The 20550-nt window shown below is 45.3% G+C and overlaps 2 protein-coding genes across 6 annotated transcripts in view; one reads left to right on the top strand and one right to left on the bottom strand.

Annotated features, from left to right (window-relative positions):
• Positions 1 to 1056: 1056 nt before the first annotated feature.
• LOC117967772 (zinc finger translocation-associated protein-like) lies at positions 1057 to 10856 on the top strand. Of its 2 annotated transcripts, none has more exons than XM_059012055.1 (5): positions 1057 to 1613; positions 3613 to 4167; positions 5242 to 5592; positions 5852 to 6322; positions 6999 to 10856. In XM_059012055.1, exons 1-5 carry the CDS (start codon positions 1475 to 1477, stop codon positions 7496 to 7498), a joined length of 2016 nt encoding a protein of 671 aa, XP_058868038.1. In that variant the 5' UTR covers positions 1057 to 1474; the 3' UTR covers positions 7499 to 10856. The 2 variants fall into 2 exon arrangements, with proteins under 2 accessions (XP_058868038.1, XP_058868037.1); XM_059012054.1 differs by having other exon boundaries at positions 1065 to 1613; positions 5849 to 6322.
• LOC117398657 (reticulon-3-B) overlaps positions 10235 to 20550 on the bottom strand; it is a 26517-nt gene continuing 16201 nt past the window's right edge. For 3 of the 4 annotated variants that reach the window (XM_033997682.3, XM_033997685.3, XM_033997686.3), the window contains 6 exons: positions 17415 to 17622; positions 15895 to 16033; positions 15271 to 15340; positions 13643 to 13689; positions 13221 to 13279; positions 10235 to 12682 (listed from right to left, as the gene is read on the bottom strand). In XM_033997682.3, the coding sequence (XP_033853573.3) occupies positions 12637 to 12682; positions 13221 to 13279; positions 13643 to 13689; positions 15271 to 15340; positions 15895 to 16033; positions 17415 to 17622 (569 nt within the window). In that variant the 3' untranslated portion in view covers positions 10235 to 12636. Of the gene's footprint in view, positions 12683 to 13220; positions 13280 to 13642; positions 13690 to 15270; positions 15341 to 15894; positions 16034 to 17414; positions 17668 to 20550 lie in introns of all 4 variants that reach the window. The other variant, XM_033997684.3, reaches the window with a different exon arrangement.

The following is a 20550-nucleotide window of genomic DNA, read 5'->3' as shown; positions in this document are numbered from 1 at the left end:
GGGTTATACGCACTGCACTGTGAAACAGCACAGCCGATTTGAACCTCACAGCGCCATCTGTGGTTATCCATCAAACTACAGGTAGCTCAATAATAAACAGATTGAATCCATCGTTCGGGTTGCTGTTGTCTACGCAATCGCCCAAGTGCGTTACTGCAAATTCCTGAGTCCCAGGAATGCAAGGACGAACGACATGCATCACTTTACAAACCTCACCCATTTAAATGGAACATTGTTTACGAATTAGCAACAACTTACAATTCATAACACGCGCACAAAGAGAACATGTATTCAACGCAAACATTAAATCGGAACCCAGTTTCTTCAGTAATGTCAATGAACTGGCGAGCCAACGACGCCTGTTTTCTGGTGAAGCAGAGCGCGCAGAAGGTTGTGCTGTGGAAGAATGTCATAAACATTGACCCCCGGAATCATATTTTAGTGATAAAATGAACATGGACGTGGGAACACAGCTGCAGGGTTTGTTCTGGGCGGTGGCAAAGGTTTTGATATCCGTTTCATTGAGACTGCTGGGGTTATAATTCCTGAAATGCACCATGAAGATACAACGCCGTTACCTTCATGCTGATAGAAAAAAAGAGGTTCTGCCAGCGGGCTGCATCACATGGCCCGTTTTTAAAAAGGCACTCGAATGACAGCATGCACGCATTAATTTTGTAGCGCATGTCGCCTATTTTAGGAATACATAAATACATACATGTAAATAATTATAACAAATAAAAACATGACAAAACTAAATCGGATATATAGGCTAGAAACAAAATCTTACATTGAAAAAAAAAAAAAATGACCCAAACTGGTGACGTTTCTTATTTCTCTTAGACAATAAACAGTGTGAGGGGTGTTTTATTTCAAATAACAACAGTATCATTCTCTAACCCATTTGTTTTGGCACTTCTTTGAAGTTGCACGTGAGTGCCATTCTTTTTTGGCATGGTTAATAGTCATCATAATTAATGTTAATGATAAACGCATCTCATCATTCTGCAGCAACCACCTCCTTATAGTCCGAGGGGCTGTTTTGTGTGCGTGTGTGAAACCTGCCTACTGTCTCTTTAAATTTACCCAGGAGCCCCCAAAGGAGCCCCAGGGGCCCATGCACGGATCCCCACCCTAAAGACTTGAGCTGCTTTAAAACACGGCCGGGGATCCTCTTTTAGCACGCCCTAAAAAAACAGAGACTACCTCTTTTAATTCTCAAAAGACGCGGATCCGAACAGCGACTGTTTTGGAGATATGAAAAAGTTGAGCTGGAGGCTCCTGGTTTGGAGAAGGGGGAGAGGGGCCGGGAAAGACATGGGTGCACGTTAATGATATACAATAATAATAATAATAATAATAATAATAATAATACCTATAGAAAAGAATTCGGGCGAGGATCGCTCACGACATTGCAAAAAAAAAAAAAAAAAAAAAAAAATCCTACAAATTGTATTACTAAAATAAAAAAACAATGGACGAAGTAGAAACGCACAAAGGAGGCACCCCTTGTTATCTGCGCGCTGGAGAAGGCGGTGCGATCAAAAAAACAAGGATAAGTAACGCCGACGGCAGAGAAGAAACAGCAACGCTGAGGCAGGCGAAGCAGGAAGGTATGCGGCTGTTTTTGTGTGTTTTTTTGTATTGAGTTCCCCTCCCCTTTGTGTATCAATCCGTCTTACGGGCTATGTGGTGGACCAACGTGGGGCCCTCGCTTGCTCTCTCTCTCTCTCTCTCTCTCTCTCTCTCTCTCTCTCTCTCTCTCTCTCTCTCTCTCTCTCTCTCTCTCTCTCTCTCTCTCTCTCTCTCACTTCTTTCAAACAAAGACGACGCTACCATTCTGGTTGCCAGTGTTGGCTCACGACCGCCACCTAGCGGACACATTTTTTTTTTAACTGCATTACATTAACCCAACGCTGTACAAATAAATGTGTGTGATTTAATTTGTTTGGTTTTTAGACATAACTGCCAGGACTGAACACGCCCTCATTCCACTCAAATCATGTGACAGTGTGACCTTTCAACCATCCCGCTCTCTCTGTCTCTATAAGGTCGTGCTGTCACGTGATTTGAATGGAACGGGGGAAGGCTGTTCAGTCCTGGCAGTTAGGGTTCTCCAGTCAAGCTCAAAGCTGCAAGGAAGGCGATTTTGTAGCACGAGATAGTAAAACATGTCTTTTGCATGTTGCGTTTGAGTGTGTAGATCAGTGCAGAAAGATGGCACAGAGTCCTCGTTCTCCCACAGCAGCGGCTCTGTTCAGTAGGTGTGGCTCACCCCTTCTTTATAACAGTGTAGGGTTAGTGTTGTGACTCTCAATCCTCTCACCTTAGAGAGATTCCATCGACAATCTGCGAATGTTTCATTTCATTCCTGTTTAATACCCTGTTACAGGGCTGTCCAAAACATGCCTCTTGTTATTTTACAGGTGAAATTATTATTATTATTATTATTATTATTATTATTATTATTATTATTTATTTCTTAGCAGGCGCCCTTACCCAGGACGACTTACAGTTGTATACAAAAAATACAGATCAAGAATTACAGTACAATTAAGAGCAAGATACAAAATACAATGACTTCACTCCTAATAAGAGCAAATACAAAACACAGTACGATCTGATATCGGGGCAGTTCAAGAGCAGATAACAGTGTTGATAGTTACATCAGGGTTAGATACGAGTGCAGGTGAAATACAGGATACTACAGATTGGGTTAAGTGCAGGATTAAATACAGTAGAATAGCAAGCAGATAAGTGCAAGTTAAAGTGCATTAAAGGCAGAGTGCTATATTGTCCAGAAGGGAAGAGTTGAGTTTTACAGGTGTTGTCTGAAGAGGTGTGTCTTGAGGAGGCGCTGGAAGGTGGTCAGGGACTGGGCAGTCCTGACATCTGTAGGGTCATTCCACCACTGCGGGGCGAGGGTGGAGAAGGAGCGGGCTCTGGAGGCAGGGGAGCGTAGAGGAGGTAGAGCCAGTCTTCTAGTGCAGGAGGAGCGGAGAGGTCGAGTGGGGGTGTAGGAAGAGATGAGGGTCTGGAGGTAGCTGGGTGCAGTCTGGTCAAGGCATCGGTAGGCGAGTACAAGAGTCTTGAACTGGATGCGAGCGGTGATCGGGAGCCAGGGTGCTTGTGGCGGAAGCTATCTATGTTTGAAACAAATGCAAGTTCTCTTTGGTAGAAGGTTTTAGTTAATACGTTTAGAGTGCCCAATTATTTCACATCCAATTTCTCCCCAATTTATAATGTCCAATTTCGCTGCCTCACCGCAGCAGCTCCCCACAACAGCTCAGGAGAACTGAAGGTGAGCAGGCGTCCTCCGAATCCTCAATCCAATCGCCTCTTTACACCCCAGAGCTCCACAGCGGATGTGAGCTACCGCCCCCTGGAGGACAAGCCCCGCAAGTGTTTGAGCTCACTGGGTGCCTGGCCAGTAGGGGGCGCTGCATAGCGGTGAGGACGAACAGTCCCTCCTGGTTTTGCCTCCCTCACCCAGCGCCAGAGTCAACGCTCCCTGTGGAAGAACTTCACACAGCCAGGAATATATATATATATACACATGTACTTATCGATCTCTATTAATCAGGCTTACTAACACATTTTGAATCTTTGCAGAGGAGCTGAACAGAGATACCTGTGACCCGGATGAGTCCGCATCTGGCCCAGCTTTGGGGTGCTGCCTCAAACTGTCTCCGGGAGGAGGAGAGGCGGAGGGAAACACGTCCTACTGGAGCCAGCCAGCCTCCAAACCACTCTCCCCCCCCTCCCCCTTCCTCCTCCCCTCCCCCCTCTCCTCCTGCTGCGGGGCCCGTAAGCACGGAGAGCAGAGGGAGGAGCGAGCGTCGCGTCCGGGAAAGAGTCGCATCCCAGGCAGGGACCACCGGCGCTACTACCACGAGTACTGGCGCACGGAGTTCCTGATGGACTTCGAGCCTCAGCGCCACGGCATGATCTGCATGGTGTGTGGGAGCTCGCTGGCCACGCTCAAGCTCAGTACTATCAAGAGGCACATCCGCCAGAAGCACCCGGACTCCCTGCTCTGGAGCCAGGCTGACAAGGAGGTGATCCGCTCGGGCTGGGAAGCTCACCTCTCCCTGGAAGGAGGGTGCGGGGCTGGAGGCGCCGGCCCGGGCAGCGCTGAGGTGCTTGACTGTGCGAGGCGCTCTGTGGGTAAGGGTTTGAGAGAGTGTGTCTGTGTGTGTGTGTGTGTGTGTCTCTGTCTGTCTGTTTCTGTGTGTGTGTCTCTGTGTGTGTATTTGTGTGCTCTGTATGTGTGTGTCTTTGTGTGTCTCTCTGTGTGTCTGTGTCTGTGTGTCTGTGTGTGTGTGTGTCTTTGTCTTTGTGTGTGTGTGTGTGTGTGTGTATCTGTCTGTCTGTTTCTGTGTGTGGGTCTGTGTGTGTCTTTGTGTGTCTCTGTCTGTGTGTATGTGTCTGTGTCTCTGTCTGTCTGTTTCTGTGTGTCTGTGTGTGTTCTGTGTCTCTGTCTGTCTGTTTCTGAGTGTGTCTTTGTGTGTCAGTTTCTGTGTGTGTATCTTTGTGTCTCTGTCCCTGCTTGTCTGTGTGTGTGTGTGTCTTTGTCTTTGTGTGTCTCTGTGTGTCTCTCTGTGTGCCTGTGTGTGTTCGTATAGTCAGGGACAGACACTAGCCCTGCACCCACCTGAGTTCAGGAGCTGCTCTTCAGTTCAACTTGCCTGCTACAGACATGTAACATCAGCTAGATCAGTCAGAGTCTCTTTATATTAGGAAGTCTGCACTGCTGTAAAACTAAAGGACCCTGGATACAAAGTGACAGATCACTAGATGGTGCTAAAGACACTATAGCTGATCTAGCCTACATTTCAACTTCCATGTGACCTCTCACCTCAGCCGGCTCCACCCGCTCCCTGTTTTTATACAGTAGAGTAGGCGGGGCTGGGAGAGTTGAAAGGTTGCTTTATTGTCACATGATCTGAATGGAATGAGTTGTTCAGGCCCGGCACTTCGGATTCTCCAGAGAAGCTCAAAGGCAGGTCCAGGCAGATTTACAGAAATGGTATTAATTGATTGCAAACACCATGAAACAGTCCTCCAGGGGGCGGTAGCTCACATCCGCTGTGGAGCTCCTGGGTATAAAGCGGCGATTGGCTTGGGGATCGGAGGACCCCCACTGACCTTCAGTTCGCTGAGCTGTGGCGTGGCACTGTAAATAAAACACCAAATAAATTTAAAGAAAGAAAGAAATGAATATTTTTCTGCTTCCTCCAGGGAAGCCTCACTTGTACGACCCGAAGAGAAGCCCGCAGAGAGGGGCAGGAGAGGGCGGCAGGGGGGCCCAGTCCCGAGGGGCCCCTGGCTCTGGAGTGCGCACTCTGGAACGCTACCTCAACGAGGCCCTGCACTCCTGGCTCAGGCAGGAGTTCCTGATGGAGTACCACGCGGAGGCCAGCCGGCTGGTGTGCATGGTGTGCGGCAACGAGCTGCCCTCGCTGCACCTGGAGGACATCAAGCGACACCTACTGGACGTCCACCCCAACTCCCTGATCTACACCCCCGAGGAGAAGCACAGCATCCTGCGGATCTGGGGCGAGAGGAGCGCCCTCTACAGGGGCAACACAGGTACTGCGCCGCAGTCATTACTGCATGAACAAATGGTCTCTCGACAGAACAAAACATCCTGACAGCAGGGCGCAGATTCTTTTGGCAGTATCTGTCAAGAAAACCTCTTTCTGCAAAGGAAATGCCTTTATTACTGCTTCATACGGTTTCACACCAGTATAGATATATTCCAATATAGCTTTTTAGCAGCTGCTCTTAAAACACAACTTCTTGATCAGTAAAGCGTTTGCCACTCTCTTCCCCTCTCCCCACACAGCAGTCGACGTCAGTCCTCTGAACAGCTCTGAAATCTCCATCAAATCTGAACCAGAGACCGATGGAGAGACAGAGTGCGACCGCAACTACCTCCCCCGGGAACACGACAGCGAGGCTCTGAGTTCCCCCCTCGAGAAAAGGCCTAGGAGCAGGGACCCAGCCTGGAAGATCACCCCCAGCTCCCCCTTCCGCAAGAGGCACCGACTCCCAGCCAAGACCCCCAGCCCGTGCTACCAGGAGCGCTGGCGGCTGGACTACCTGGTGACCTACATCTGGCAGAGCGGCAGTCTGGTGTGCATGGTGTGTGGACAGCCCCTGCCGGCCCTCAGACTGGGAGCCATCAAGAAACACATCCAGCACAGCCACCCCGAGAGCGCCAGCCTGGGCCTGCCGGACAGAAAGGCCCTGGCAGAGGCCTGGAGCAAGGGAGAGGGGGCCGAGACCATGGGGGCGGAGTCCTGCAGCCCCACGCCAGGTAACGCACGTCTCTCACACTGGCTCTCAGGTCAGGGGCTCCCCAGGATACATAAGAACAGTTTGGGAATGAGAAAAGGCCATTCGGCCCATCAAGGCTCGCCCCTTGTTAGCACACCATTCTCCTCTACTGGGGGGAACTCATTTAAAAGCACAGAATCTAGGCTTTTTTAAATGTTCCCAGTGTTTTAGATACTTCACCTGGTAGGCTATTCCATGCATTTATAACTCTCTGTGTCGCAAAGTGCTTCCTACCTTCTGTTCTAAACTCGACTCTGCTTCCATTCATGCCCTCTTGTTCTCTCTGTGCTGAATTTGAAGTCGTGTCTTGGGTTGACTTTATCTAAACCATTTATGATTTTAAAGATTTTAAATCCACGGTTCACCGCTCACCAGCGACCCCTGTGGCTGTTTCCCCGAGTCGCCAAGGGGTTGCAGTGGTGAATCGGGATTAAAAAAAAATTATAATAATTTGGCATTCTAAATTGAGGAGAAAACCGGTGTAAAAAAAAAACAAAAACATTGGCAACGACTAAATTTAATTTAAATTAAAATTTGCAGTGTTGCTGGTGCAGGTAAGTGCATGGGTCTCCTGTAAGGGAGTGTGGAGAGCCCGGTCTCTCCTGTCAGGGAGTGTGTCTGCATGTCACTCACGCTGCTCCTTGTCTGTGTTACAGAAGACCCACTCAGCGTTCCCCTGCAGCTCCATGCTCCCCTGCAGCTCAGCGATCCTCAGCGGACTCTTGTTCCCTTCGGCAGCAGCTCAGTGAAGGAAGAGCACCACCCGGTGGACACAGTGACAGCGGCCAGCCCAGTGGAGACCAGCCAGCAGGAGCCGGGGGCCCTCGAGGGCCTCCAGGACAGACCGGGGCCCCGGCGGAGCCACTACCCGGGCAAAGACCAGCGGAGGAACTACCAGGTGCGCTGGAAGCTGGAGTACCTGATGGATTACGACTGCCGGCGGCACGGCCTGGTCTGCATGGTGTGCGGGGGCGCCCTGGCCACGCTCAAAGTGAGCACCATCAAGAGACACATCCAGCAGATGCACCCGCACTCCCTGCAGCTCGGGCCCCAGGAGAAGCAGGACATCCTGCAGGGCTACAGCCAGAGCGGCCAGCGCTCCCTGCATTCCCAGGACTGTTTCAGCACTGCAGACAGGGGCAAGATTGGGGTCTGAACCGAGAGGGCTGACCCAGGCTTTGCAGTCCGGACTGACTATCGGCATGGCCACTGCCCACCACCACCACTATCCAGGAATGTATCCTCTAAAGCCGAGGGAACATGGAGACTTCAGATCTGGTTCCAGGAGACCTACAGCTCTGGCCAAACGTTTAGCATCATTCAGATTGAGACATAATAAAAATCAATACAACATGAACATAATTTAGATCTTAACATCCTGTAATCAAAGAAACTACTAAATGATCTTGCAATAGTCTACCGGGAGCCATAATAGTAGTTCAGTTTTTCATGTTAGATTTTGAAATGTCACATTTTTCAATGTTATATAGTATATGGAAAACTACAAATTCAGGTTCAATAATGTAACATTATTCAGCAGGTTTCATTCGACTTTATGAAGCTGAAACAGATCATTCTACAGGGTGATGCAAAACTTTGGGCCATAGATGTAGTTTGAGGTAACTTTTACTGTATCAAACCCCCAAGTCTCCCCTGGTGTGCCGTGCAGTGGCCTGAAACCTGGTCTCCTGAAACCAAGTTCCAAGCCACACAGTGTCCCCTTAGCTCGCACGATATACAATATGAAATAGTACTAGCCAAGGATTTCAGATCTGTGACACTTGTTAGCATTGCAGCACGGTCACTCTCCCTGTTTAAAAGAGTACTGAAGAAGGATTCAAAAACATTTTTCTTAATTATTACAACTGGCAACATTATCCCTGGTGGTCATCTTTCAAGCCGTACTCACCAGGGTGTTACAGTCCATTCTCTTACCTCTTTATAAGCTCCTTTGAGGATATCAAACTACACCCTTATCTGAACTCTTCATTGTAACACAAGGTCAAGGATTGTAAAGCCCTGGTCGGCACTCTGTTAAAGGGGATTAGGGGTAACGTCGCTCGTGTTTATAAGAGGCAAGGAAATGGTTGTCTTGGATTTAACACTTCACTGATTCGCTTAGTTCAAGGCTTCATTTCGAGCATGTTTTGTTCGCGTTGGAAGGTGCAGTATTTAACGGCAGAGCCTTTGCTACAGCAGCTGCAGTTCTCACTTCCTCTCCTCGCTGTATCATTGTAGGACATTTCTACAGCTAGCAAGCACAGCATAAAATTGCAACTGAAAAGCTGTATAATGTGAGAGTAATTGTTATATATACTACCAGTACCTTCACTGTTGGCAAAGGTGTGTTAAACATACCGAAACTTTATGAAGTTGTCTCTCTCTCTCTCTCTCTCTATATAGATATATAGATATATAAATTTTTTGTTTTATTCATGCAAGGTACTCACTAAGGTAAGTACAAGGTTGTTTGCCATTTTTAAAAAATTTTTTTGTCATTTTTTGTAAAACAAAAACAAAAAACAAAACCTTCTCTTTCGACAAATACTTGGACAGATTGTTACCCATTTTACCCCAGTTTACTCATGAACTTTTTATCTGTGAATTAGGTGGTTCCCTTACTGTAGTTTTGGAGCACTGGCATTTCCCCCAGATAAGCAAGCTGCACACGACTAGGAGTTCCAGTAGAGTTCGATATCTGCACGCCTCTGGGTGTGTTCAGCACGAGGCAAAGCCAAGCGTTCGGCTGGAGTGAGTGATTGCACTTAAAGAATGGCACCACCCAACCCAACCCAAGTGAACTGGTCCTCAGGCAGAGTGATTCTGAAAGTTCCCAGCTGTGTTGGCATGGTGACAGATCTCCACAGTTTGGAACACTGGTTAGCCAATGAGATTTCTCCCTCTATTCTTGCCATTGTAAAATGGTGCACATTGCATTTGATTGTGAAGACTCAATTGGGGTACAATGGGTAACAACCCCCCAGTCACTGTATTTACTCAGCTGTCCTGGTAGGAAGGAAGTGTATTATGTATGATATACAGAATGGACTTTCTTTTGCATAATTCAGAAATGTAAAAAAAAAAACTTCCTTGTAAATACAGCTTCCAATTTATGGTGTGAATTCATTTTTTTTTTATATTTTAGGGTGATCAGTTTACAAAACAGCATATTTTGTGTACGGCTACAGAGATGTTTCTATATACATACACTGTCTGGCCACTTTATTAGGACCAGTCTATTGAATTTGGCATCACCCTGAATTGGAGATTAGGCTGGTCATGTGATGTGACTTCCCTGCTGTGAAGCTGTGGGAGCAGCACGCTCGCAAACAGTCTACCAGGACTGGGGAAAGATCAAACAGCATTGGAGAGAGAGTGGGGGCACGTGGAGCAGGAGCCACAGTAGCAAGGACAGTCCTGCTGGTCAGGCTGCTCCAAGAGTCATCAGAGTGGATCAGCAACGGCAAAGGGAAACCTAGAGAGACAGCTGTGGCTGCAAACAATGACGGACAGAGAGGAAACTAGAGAGGATCATCAAGAGTGAGATATGAAGGACTGGATGGATCCCTCGAGGCACCTTCCAACACCTTGTGCAGTCTACGCCATGTCAAGGCTGTGATCAGAGTAAAACAGAGGCTCAACCTGATATTAGGGACAGGTCCTAATAAAGTGACCAGGCAGTGGTGTGTGTGTGTATAATATATATCTCCAAAAAGATCTGTTTTGTAGTTTGATGTTTCTGTGCTTTTAATGGGAGTTTAGAGAGATGTGCTTCAATACCTTGACAAAGACATTATTTGCTCTGCACAGAAAAGACAATTGATTCAGAGCATGAAACATCTTATTATATGCATGCATGACAAAATAACACCCACACAACTCAAACCGAATACTCGTTTGTCGTCATTTTTTTTTATTAATATCACATTGACGTCAGCATAGGAACCAAGTATTTTCGCTTCTTTAAAAGCTCTTAAATTACTAAATGTACGCCTAACACAAACAGAGCTTTATTTAGTATACAGATCTCTACCAAAAAAACAAAGCAAAACAAAAAGGATAAACTAAAAATAATTCTGCACACTGTCACTGAAGAAAGCAGCAACTAAATAATGTTATTCTTGAGTCCTGGGGCCTGTATGCGTGACTCTGGTCAGTACTTGGGAGAATTAATCATAAAAAGAAAGAACGAACGAGACAGACAACCTTGTACCGTTTTGTTCAGCATCGTGACACCCCACGTTATTATACAAGGCGATTATATAAAGTATGTTTTTGAAAAATTGGCTATTGTGGGAGATCAATATATTTAGTAATCAAGTCTGGTTCAAATAGTTTCTCATCTTTCAACGTGTGAAAATTAAACACAGGGCTGTTCCAACACAATGAAAGCTGTGCGAATTTAAAAAAGGACAAAGAAAAATATATAAAACCTTCTATAAAGCACACTCTGAAATAAGTGTTTCTACCTCTTCATTGAAACCAAGACACAATGTTTATTTATCCCCCCCCCCCCCCCCCAAAGGAAATTCGTGTCACCCGATTTGGCCAAAAAGCATGAAAAAGATAAACTTTACCATTTGCCAATAAAGGAAATATATTTTAACAAAACGTGCTTAAATATATACAAATACCAACTGCAAACGGGGGGGTCCCTATATTCTCCATTCTCACCGACGTGTTATTTTAAGAAGCGGTTTGCAAATTAGTAACCAAGAGAGGAGGTCACCTGGTGTTGTGACATCACCAAATCACAAATAAATGAAAAAAAAGGCTACCCAAGAATCATACTGCTGTACATCTACCTACACCCACTCCCTCCAAGGACTAAGCAAATGATTACATCTAGATTATTATTATTATTACTCTACCTGTGTGGTTTACTTTAATACTTGTCACATGCACAAGCGAATGGTACAGGAGGAACGTCATCTTCTGCAGCGGGAACAGTTTCTAATGGAGCAAAATATTCTGCTGTTAATAAACTCCACTGACATCATCCTGAACTGTGGCGTGTGGTAAAAAGACCCTTCTGTTGATGGGACAAAACGTGATTTTTTTTTTTTTTTTTTAGGTTTTCATTTTCTTTTAAAATTCAAAACCAATATCCATTTTGAATAAACCCTCAGGAGTCAAATGAACGTGGCCGTGCCACCCCCATTACATTCCCTTCTAAATGAGACACACACGTCTCCCGGGTACAGTGGGTGTTGAATAACGCATCTGGCCTGCATGATACAAAAGTTCTGTTCGAGGAACAACTGCAACTAAACATCTTCACGTGAAACAGCCTCCAAAAGTGGTCGGTAGACGACGTTGTTGTCAGTGCCGGATATTTTTAAAGGAGTGGACGATTACCCATTCAGGGATGCAGAGCTGTTTAGCGAGCTGGGGTCTAAGTGAAGCAATATATTCTCCACCGTCAAGAACCACGAACCAGAAGGGGATGGCTGGGGGAGTTCTATTGGTGAACAGGGTTGTGAAGCTTACTGGGTCAAAAAAAGTCCCCACAAAAGGTAGGAAAATCTGACAAAACTGACATTTTGAGGACACAGGCCATGTCCCTACTTATCCAGGTGAACTAGATAAAATGATCACTGCTGGTTCTACACCCCCAGGGCTTCTTTACAAACAGACAGTGCTGAGGGGAGGAAACTGAATTCACATTTCCCTCAGCCGAGACGGAATATAAAAAATACTTCAGCAGGTTACGACTTCCTGTCAGTGCGATGCGACTTCCATAGCAACACCAATTAACGCCCCCCCTCAGCATAGCGACAGTGTGTTAGTTAATTTAGAAATGAATTCTTTCAAACCCCTCAACTCAAACCCCGTGCCAAAAAAAGAAAAAAAAAATACATACATGATTACTTAACAATAATAATAATTAAAAAGAAGAAGAACTGTTAGAACCTTTCTTCTGGACTCCTTTATATTTAATCCTAATAATATTGACCTACAATGTTTTTTTTTTTTGTTCATTGAAAGAATACCTCAATAGCGTTTCCCCAACACAACCTCCCAGTGCAATGGCTTTCACTCCACATCAACGCCAGGTCACAGATTTAGTCTCGTTCGCTACAAACACCCTTTAGTTCAGTGCCTGCTTGCTTGTTTCCATACATTAAGATTTGATCTGTTGCAAAAAACAAACGGATGTCTAGCTGGAACGGAGCGGAGCTGTGCTTGCCTAGTGTAGTTACACGGTTACATTGATTATGAAGTAGCTTGAGATTCAGTGCAGACCACGGGTTGAGGAGAGAGGGGGGGGGGGGCTGGGGAGGGGCGCAGGGTTTATTCAGGCTTGTGTTTCGACAAACCCGGGACTTTAGCCTGGACCCTGCAAAAAAAAAAAAAAAAAAAAAAAGAATCAAATTACTGAGAATATTGATACAGGCAGCGCTTATACTTCGGGACACTAACGCAGTTAATCCTGTTTCATATATCATATATCTCTTCCACCCAGCAGCGCCACAGCAGAGGTGAGCTACCGCCCCCTGGAGGACGAAGATCAGCCCTGCAGGCGTTTGAGCTCACCAGGCGCCTGGCCAGTAGGGAGTACCATGGAATCCCCAGCAAAGACCGGCAGCGTCACACACCCAGGAACCAGTGCTCCCCTGCCTGCATGACTCCCCCGCGCACCACGCAGCCGTGCCTTTACCAGGGGAAACGGGGACCCCTGCGCACCCCGACTGCGACTCCCCCTGCACACCACACAGCAAGCTAACCCGTACGCTGAATCCGTGGCTAGGAAGGAAACCTTGCTCCACATGTTAGCTGGCAAGGCTGACGTTACAGTCCTGGACTGACCTAGAAAAGCAGGTTTACACTCGACACTGGCTCAGATGAAAGAATAAATAAAAAAAAAAAGTCCTTACTTTGAAACGACTGACTTGACTTGATTGTGTACAATTCCAACATAGCGATCGATCGGAGTCTGGAGGGGGAACAAAAGAAAGCAATTGTGCGATTATTCCACACGGCGCCGTGACCGGAACTCCTGCGTATCTGCACTTGATTGGAAGAAGGGCATCACTGGCTGCTTCTGATGTATAAATGCCTACAAGAGCCACAGCATATTCCTCAAGATCGGAAATGCTTTACCCGATGGTGTCAAGTCTACAGGCCGTTTACCAACACTTAAGATGAAGCCTTTTCCTTTAAGATCCTCTGTTAGTTCTCGCTGGTATTGACGGTTGTCGCTAGACGTTTTTATCAAACTTCAGAATTACCTCATCCTATAAACGCTGCTGTATAAAAGGAAGTATATAAAGAAACAGATCCTGCCTGTTGTTCTTACCTTGTACTTCTCATACACAACAGGGATGCTGAACACCAGAATGTGAGCTGTGGAAAAGCACAGCCACGTTAGTGTAACAAGCAGACAAAAAAGAAATCTTATTCACGAAGGACTAGGCTGTTTCCCCATAATGTTAAAAGCTTGCTCGTCTAAACAGAGATGCTACAGAACAGACACAAGCAAGTGCACACCGTCAACTGTAACATGCGCTGCGACGGTGTGCAGTGACCCAAATAAATCACAGGGGAGGAGAACAAACATGCTTCTGAAAAGACTCCTCACGGCTGTGAGGTGAGGTGGGGAAGCATATTAGTGTTGCACTGTTGCCCACAGATGAAGCATTAAGCACTGAAGCCTGCGTAACACGTTTATGCTTCCCCAATTCCCTTCACAAAGTCAGCTGCTCCTGCATGAAGCAATTTCGCTGCAGAAGTCAGTTAGCATGCAAGTTAGCATTTTGAAAAATTGTCTGTGATGTTTGCAATCCCCCCCCCCCCCCCCCCCTCACCCAGCAGGGTACTGCCAGCAAAAGAAAGGGAAACTTGATCCAAAGTTGCTGTTCACTAGATGGCGCTCTATTCTACAATATACCTGTTACACAAGTCTCTGTCAGGCAGCTAGAACTGAAGAGCAGCTCCTGAACTCGGTCAAAGCACCTCGACACATTTAGCAAAAACTAAATCGTACACCCATGGCCAAACGTTTTGCATCACCTAGAATTTTAAGATTGAGACATCATTTAAAAAAACTGAAAATAAAAACTATAATGAACATAATTTAGATATTTTATTTAACATCAAGTAAATCAAAAGAAACTGCAAAATGATATTGCAAAAGTCTACCGGAAGCCATAATAGTAGTACAGTATTTCATGTTAGATTTCGAAATGTCTCATTTTTTAATTTGTCTTTATGAAGAAAAATGTGTTAATTCTATAGGGTGATAAGAAACTTTTGGCCATATCTGTAGTATTGAAAGCATCTTTTTTTTTTTAAATTTAGTAGTCGCCAATTGCTTTTTTCCCCAAACTTGGAATAGCCAATTATTTCTAGGTTCAGCTCACCACTACCACCCCTGCGCTGACGAGCACACGCTGTCCTCCGAAGCGTGTGCCGTCAGCCGACCGCTTACTTTACACACTGCAGACTCACCGTGCAGCCACCTCAGAGCTACAGCTTCGGAGGACAACGCAGCTCTGGGCAGCTTACAGGCAAGCCCGCAGGTGCCCGGCCAGACTACAGGGGTCTCTGGTGCGCGGTGAGCCGAGGACACCCTGGCCGACCTAGCCCTCCCTCCCCCGAGGGTGGTGCTCAGCCAATTGTGCGCCGCCCCTGGGAGCTCCCGTCCACGGTCGGCAGTGGAATAGCCTGGACTCAAACCAGCGACGTCCAGGCTATAGGGCACATCCTGCACTCAACGCGGAGTGTCTTTACCGGATGCGCCACTCGGGAGCCCCCTGAAAGCATCTTAAATACACACAGTATTGGAGTCACTGCAATAAGAATCTCTCAGAATGAATGCAAACAAGGAGACGGGAATGCACGTTTGCAATGTTAAAATAACCAGTCGGTTACTAGCGTTCATCTTGAAGAGGGGAAGGAACGGTGCGGTCAGTGGCAGAGCCTTACCTATGATGAGAAGCGTGATGCCATTGAAGACTGCGCCAACATAGGTCATCAACCACATGAACACTGCCAGCTGTGGAAAGAAAAAGAAAGAAAGAAAGAAAGAAAGAAAGAAAGAAAGAAAGAAAGAAAGAAAGAAAGAAGCAATGCTTAAATTTCACAAAAACTGAAAACATGCACGTGTGTATTATTATATTAATAATCAGTCATTTCATATATGCCTTGAGAAAGCACAGTAAATACGGACCGTAGTCTCTCCATGAAATACTTCACATTTGAGACCCGTGCAGCTCATGGAAGACAATCTGTCAATCATTTTCATTTCTCTGCCTCAGGTAGAGAGCCAGTTTCAGCCACACCAGAGAATCAATAGCAGGATGTGACTGTGGTGGGGTCAGTTTCCTGCTCAGTAATATTATTGCCCCCATTCTCCAGACAAGCTCAAAGCAGCTCAAATCCGGGTACAGGCAGGGTTAGAGAAACATGATAAGAATGCAATACTGGAGGAGCAACAGAAACCAGAACCCTCAGAATGAAACATAATAAAAACAACTAAAGTAATAAAAAGTGAAATCAGAGACAGAGAGAGAGAGACAGAGAGGCAGAGAAAGAGAGAGCGATCCTGACCTTGAGGGAGTCGACCAGGTCCTCCACCAGAAAGAGACGACTCAGTTGTTTGAGGACACAGTTGCCATGTCTGAGGCCCGTGTCCACATAGTGGCTGAAGGACTCGGAGGACAGACTGATGTCCTTCTCCATGTAGGCCCTGGGGGGGAGTGGGGGGGTGGAGAGAGAGAGAGAGACAAACACACATCGTCAACGACAATCATCCAATCACACAATACAAGTCTAGGGACTTCAGGGAAACAGACTCACACTAAATCAAACTATCCCATGCTGTGTTCTGATCATCACCTCTTAGTTCTGGACAAACATATTTTTGCCTGTTTGCATACTCCTTCAAAATCTGGACAAACATTAAAATAGACTTTAAATTTTCAATTTTCTTTCGAAAAGCATAATTAGTACCATTTTGCAGAACTACAGTAAAAAACAGGTTCCTCATCAAATTCCCTCTGAAAGAAAGGAGAGTTAAACTCACTCCGGCACAGCAGAATGGCTGCGATGCATTCAGAGCTCACTCATGCATTGGTTTCATTGAATCTTTCCGATAGGGTTTATAAAACGGTTCGATGATTGAACACAAACAGTTTCTAGAATAACTGTCCCAGTGCTATAAATCTGCACCATGCAGTTTTTGATACTGTCCCAACACCCTTATGTTAAACAGGTATGACGTGTGCATGGAACAGACGAATCAATCTGAAATACAAAAGTGCGAAAGCGAACCCTCGTTAGCAAGATCATGAGCTGCAGAGATCACTGTTCATCTGAAATCTAAATCTTAAACTATAATTCAACAGGGAGAACAGTAAGTGCTTTATATATAATATACAGTAGGCCTGTATAAACCTGAGCGAGAGAAGCTTGTGAACAAAAACAAAGCTTCCCCGGGGGCATAATCTAAGGGGAATGTGTTATGAGAGTGAATGGTTTGAAACAATGTGGCTGTGAAATGCTTCATTTCTACTGGAAACCATGTGATACTGAAATAGCTTGGAGCAAAGTGGGATTATAAGAGGGCTAGTATTTTAAAACCTTTAATCAGTTATTCATTGCTTTACCAAAATGCATCTAGACAAACATCTATATTGGAAAACTCCAAAGCGGTGGTATGCAGTTCAATATGTTAACGTAACATTATTCAGCAGGTTTCATTCGACTTCATGAAGCTAAAGGAGTTCATTCTACAGGGTGATGCAAAACATTTGGCCAGAGCTGTAGAATGGAGGATTTTAAAAAAGGCAGAATAGATAAATTGTGGTCCCCCCTTCCCCATAAAACCTGCTTTTAAAATCAACGTAAAACTAAATGAAGTAGTAAAAACATTTAGGCTTGTGCCTTCATCAGCGAGTGTACAGAGCTGAAAAACGAGTCTAGTCAACTTCATGGCTTGTTTGATCACCCTGCACCTGGACAGGCCACTGCTGGGCTTTCATTAGAGCGTTTTACAGCACCAAGGAAACCCCCTGGATGGCATGACCCCCCGGACTGCCCCTCAGAAGGAGGTGGGAGCGTGCACATACCTGAAGGGATGCCCCTCGTCTGATTTCTGCACTGCCTGCACCACGCTCTTGAAGACGCGGAAGGAGATGGTAACGATGAGCAGAGCCAGGAGCAGGTAGGAGAGCACGCTGACCACACTGAAGGCAGCCAGGGAGAGCAGCAGCAGCAGGGTGACCCCGAACACGGTGCCCGACATCTTCACATCCCGCCAGTAGATGAGCTCCCGCACTGCACAGCACAGACACAGGGGTGAGGGGGGCGTCGGAGTTAACCCTTTAGGGGTGCAATTCAATCATCTCTGTTGCAGATCTTAGAGGTTTCGGACAACATTTACTGTAAACACATTGTGAATGTTTGTTGGCAGAAAATACATTTGCATACCGTGTACACTTCCTATGTGAAGACTGAGGGTGCATCTTGATTCGACAGGTATATTTTTCACATTTAGGCAAATTTAACCCCATTTGAAAAACGCAGGACGCAGTAGGTTATCTGCAGCATTGATTAGAAATATTACTCATCTCTTATTAAGGTAAAAGATTCTCAGAACAATAAAATAGTTTTTTGAACAAATAACAATTCATATTTCTATAGAGCCTTTCATCACAAGGATCGCCAAGCACTCACACACACACACACACAATAAAAATAAAAACAAACCATTAAATTAAAAACAGTGCAATACAGAACCTAGCAATTTGTAGAAGTAGAATTAGAAATGTAAAACAAAATTAATCAAGTGAGTCCCAGCTTCCCTGCAAGAATGCAGAGCACTCCAGAATTTCGGAGCGTCACAAGAAACGGCCTTTCCTTCCGTGTTATTGGTATTCACCCTGGAATAACCAGCAGCCCTGCATCCTGCAATCGAAGACTGCGAGAATACATGCAACTGAATCCATTTCAAGCAGTATTAGTTTGAATATATTTGCCATGAGGACGCTCTCAACTCCCTGACAGAGCAGCAGCAACACCCAGTGCTGCTCCAGCCTCCCATTTCAGCAGCGCGGCTGGGTGAATGACCCTCATGTGCTTCTCTTCCTACAGGTTTCGTACACAGAGACTTCTTTAAGACACTGAGACAGCACTGCACTGTGCTGCAGAGCCACGCTGTGTGGAGGGGGGGGGGAGTGAGGTCACAATCAGAGGCACAGGAACCCCTGACATCAGAGTCGCTCTCTGTGTGCCTGCGAGAGTGGGCGTGTTTATCACCCCTTCAGGGATTACATCAAGCTGCACTGAGCAGCAAATCTTTAGGCATCGCACTTAGGGACGGCTTTTTAAATATTTTGAGTATTACCTATTCATGAATGCCAAGATACTGTAAAAACCTACAGGCCACCACACAGTACAAAGGCTGCCTCTTCTGTACAGTCCTGCTTTGCTCCTGTTGACTGCGAAGTATCCTCTTAATATTAGGCCATTCCTGTATTCAGAGGTTTTTTTATACAGAAGGTTTACCCGTTGAGACCGAAGCCTCATTTACAAAGGGGTCCTGTTAGACAAAACAATTACAAGCAACATCACACGCACACACGTGTGGTTCAAACTTCATCAGCAGCCTACAAAAAAGAACATAAGTAGGTCACATCTACACGTTAATGTATTGAGGTCACTATCTGCAGCCCCAAGTGTATCAAACCTCTCTAAAAAGACCACGTTATTGAACAAGCCCTCTGAAAACGTGAATGCAACATGATGCAATTCAGAAAAAAACTCTTCGAAACCAAGAACGTGAATTCAAAACGACCAAGAGAACACCAAGAAAAACTGTTCAATAGTGTTAAGTGTTAACCAGTTACAGAAATCGTCTCAATTGAGAAAAATGATCAAAATGTTTCAGTATTAATTTGTTTCAAGAAGGGTTACGTCCCCAATAGAGACAAGATCCTACCCGGGGCTGAATTAAGGCCACATTTATGGGCTAGCAACTTCCTGAGCATCACCCACGATTAGTTTTTTCACAGCAAAACTATCCAGATCAGTAATTATCAACTCGTATTCGAGTCTGATTCCTTATTTCACGGGAGCTTTTTGGTCTCTATTACAACCAACTGCAACATTGTGAATAGCCTGGTGCACTCCGATCTGTACAGTACTCCCATCTCCCCACCCCATGCTCCTGTCCCAGAGGTGTGCAGGTTCTCAGATCACTGGCACTGCTAGATGTAAAGGAACAAAACAGTGCGTCAAACTGCTGTTGCTGAAGAACATCACAACGCTGCAGAGACGGCTCAGAAGACCAACTACAGTAATTCATTCCAACAGAAAATCAAAACAAAAACCTCAATCTCGATTCACAAGCCTGTATTATTAGTGCCTGCTTCACAGAACAATGCCCCTTTTGATGGGACGTGGTATTTTTTTTTTTTTTCAAGGTCAGATTCCTTTATCCATTGTGCTCAGGATGAAATATTGTCCACACAGACACATCATCGGACAAACAGGCCCTCTGCACATCTGCTAGGGGTCTTCGTTTTCGTTTCCTTTCAAACTTCAACACGTTTGTTACCAATCAGAAAAGCCGTCCCGAGAATCCCTCCATCGCTGTTTTCTAATCAGCTGCAGCATGTATCTGTGTACAGACTGCATGTGTGCAACGTTTCACTGTATATGGAAGAGGAAATCAAACTGGCCCACAGCTCTGGACAAAAGTTTTGCATCAGTCGAATGCAACCTGCTGAATAATGTGATGTTAACATACTGAATTGCACACCGCTTTGTAGATGAAAAACTGACCAATTAAAAAAATGTGACATTTCGAAATCCAACATGAAATACTGTACTATTATTATGGCTTCCGGTAGACTTTTGTGATATCATTTTGCAGTTTTTGATTACACGATATTAAATCAGATCTAAATAATATATTTGTCTGAATCCTAAAATTCTAGGTGATGCAAAACTTTTGGCCATAGCTGTACCCTTACTGTTGTGTAAACACTCAGGCTAAAATCAATATTTTATTATTATTATTATTATTATTATTATTATTATTATTATTATTAATTTCTTAGCAGACGCCCTTATCCAGGGCGATTTACAATTGTTACAAGACATCATATTATTTTTACATACAATTACATTATTTTTTTACACATTATTTTTACATACAATTACCCATTTATACAGTTGAGTTTTTACTGGAGCAATCTAGGT

This window comes from Acipenser ruthenus, chromosome 43, assembly GCF_902713425.1.
Source record: "Acipenser ruthenus chromosome 43, fAciRut3.2 maternal haplotype, whole genome shotgun sequence".
NCBI classification, from domain to species: Eukaryota; Metazoa; Chordata; class Actinopteri; order Acipenseriformes; family Acipenseridae; genus Acipenser; species Acipenser ruthenus.
The sequence above is the reverse complement of the archived record's forward strand: the minus strand, read 5'-3'. Positions and strand labels throughout refer to the sequence as shown.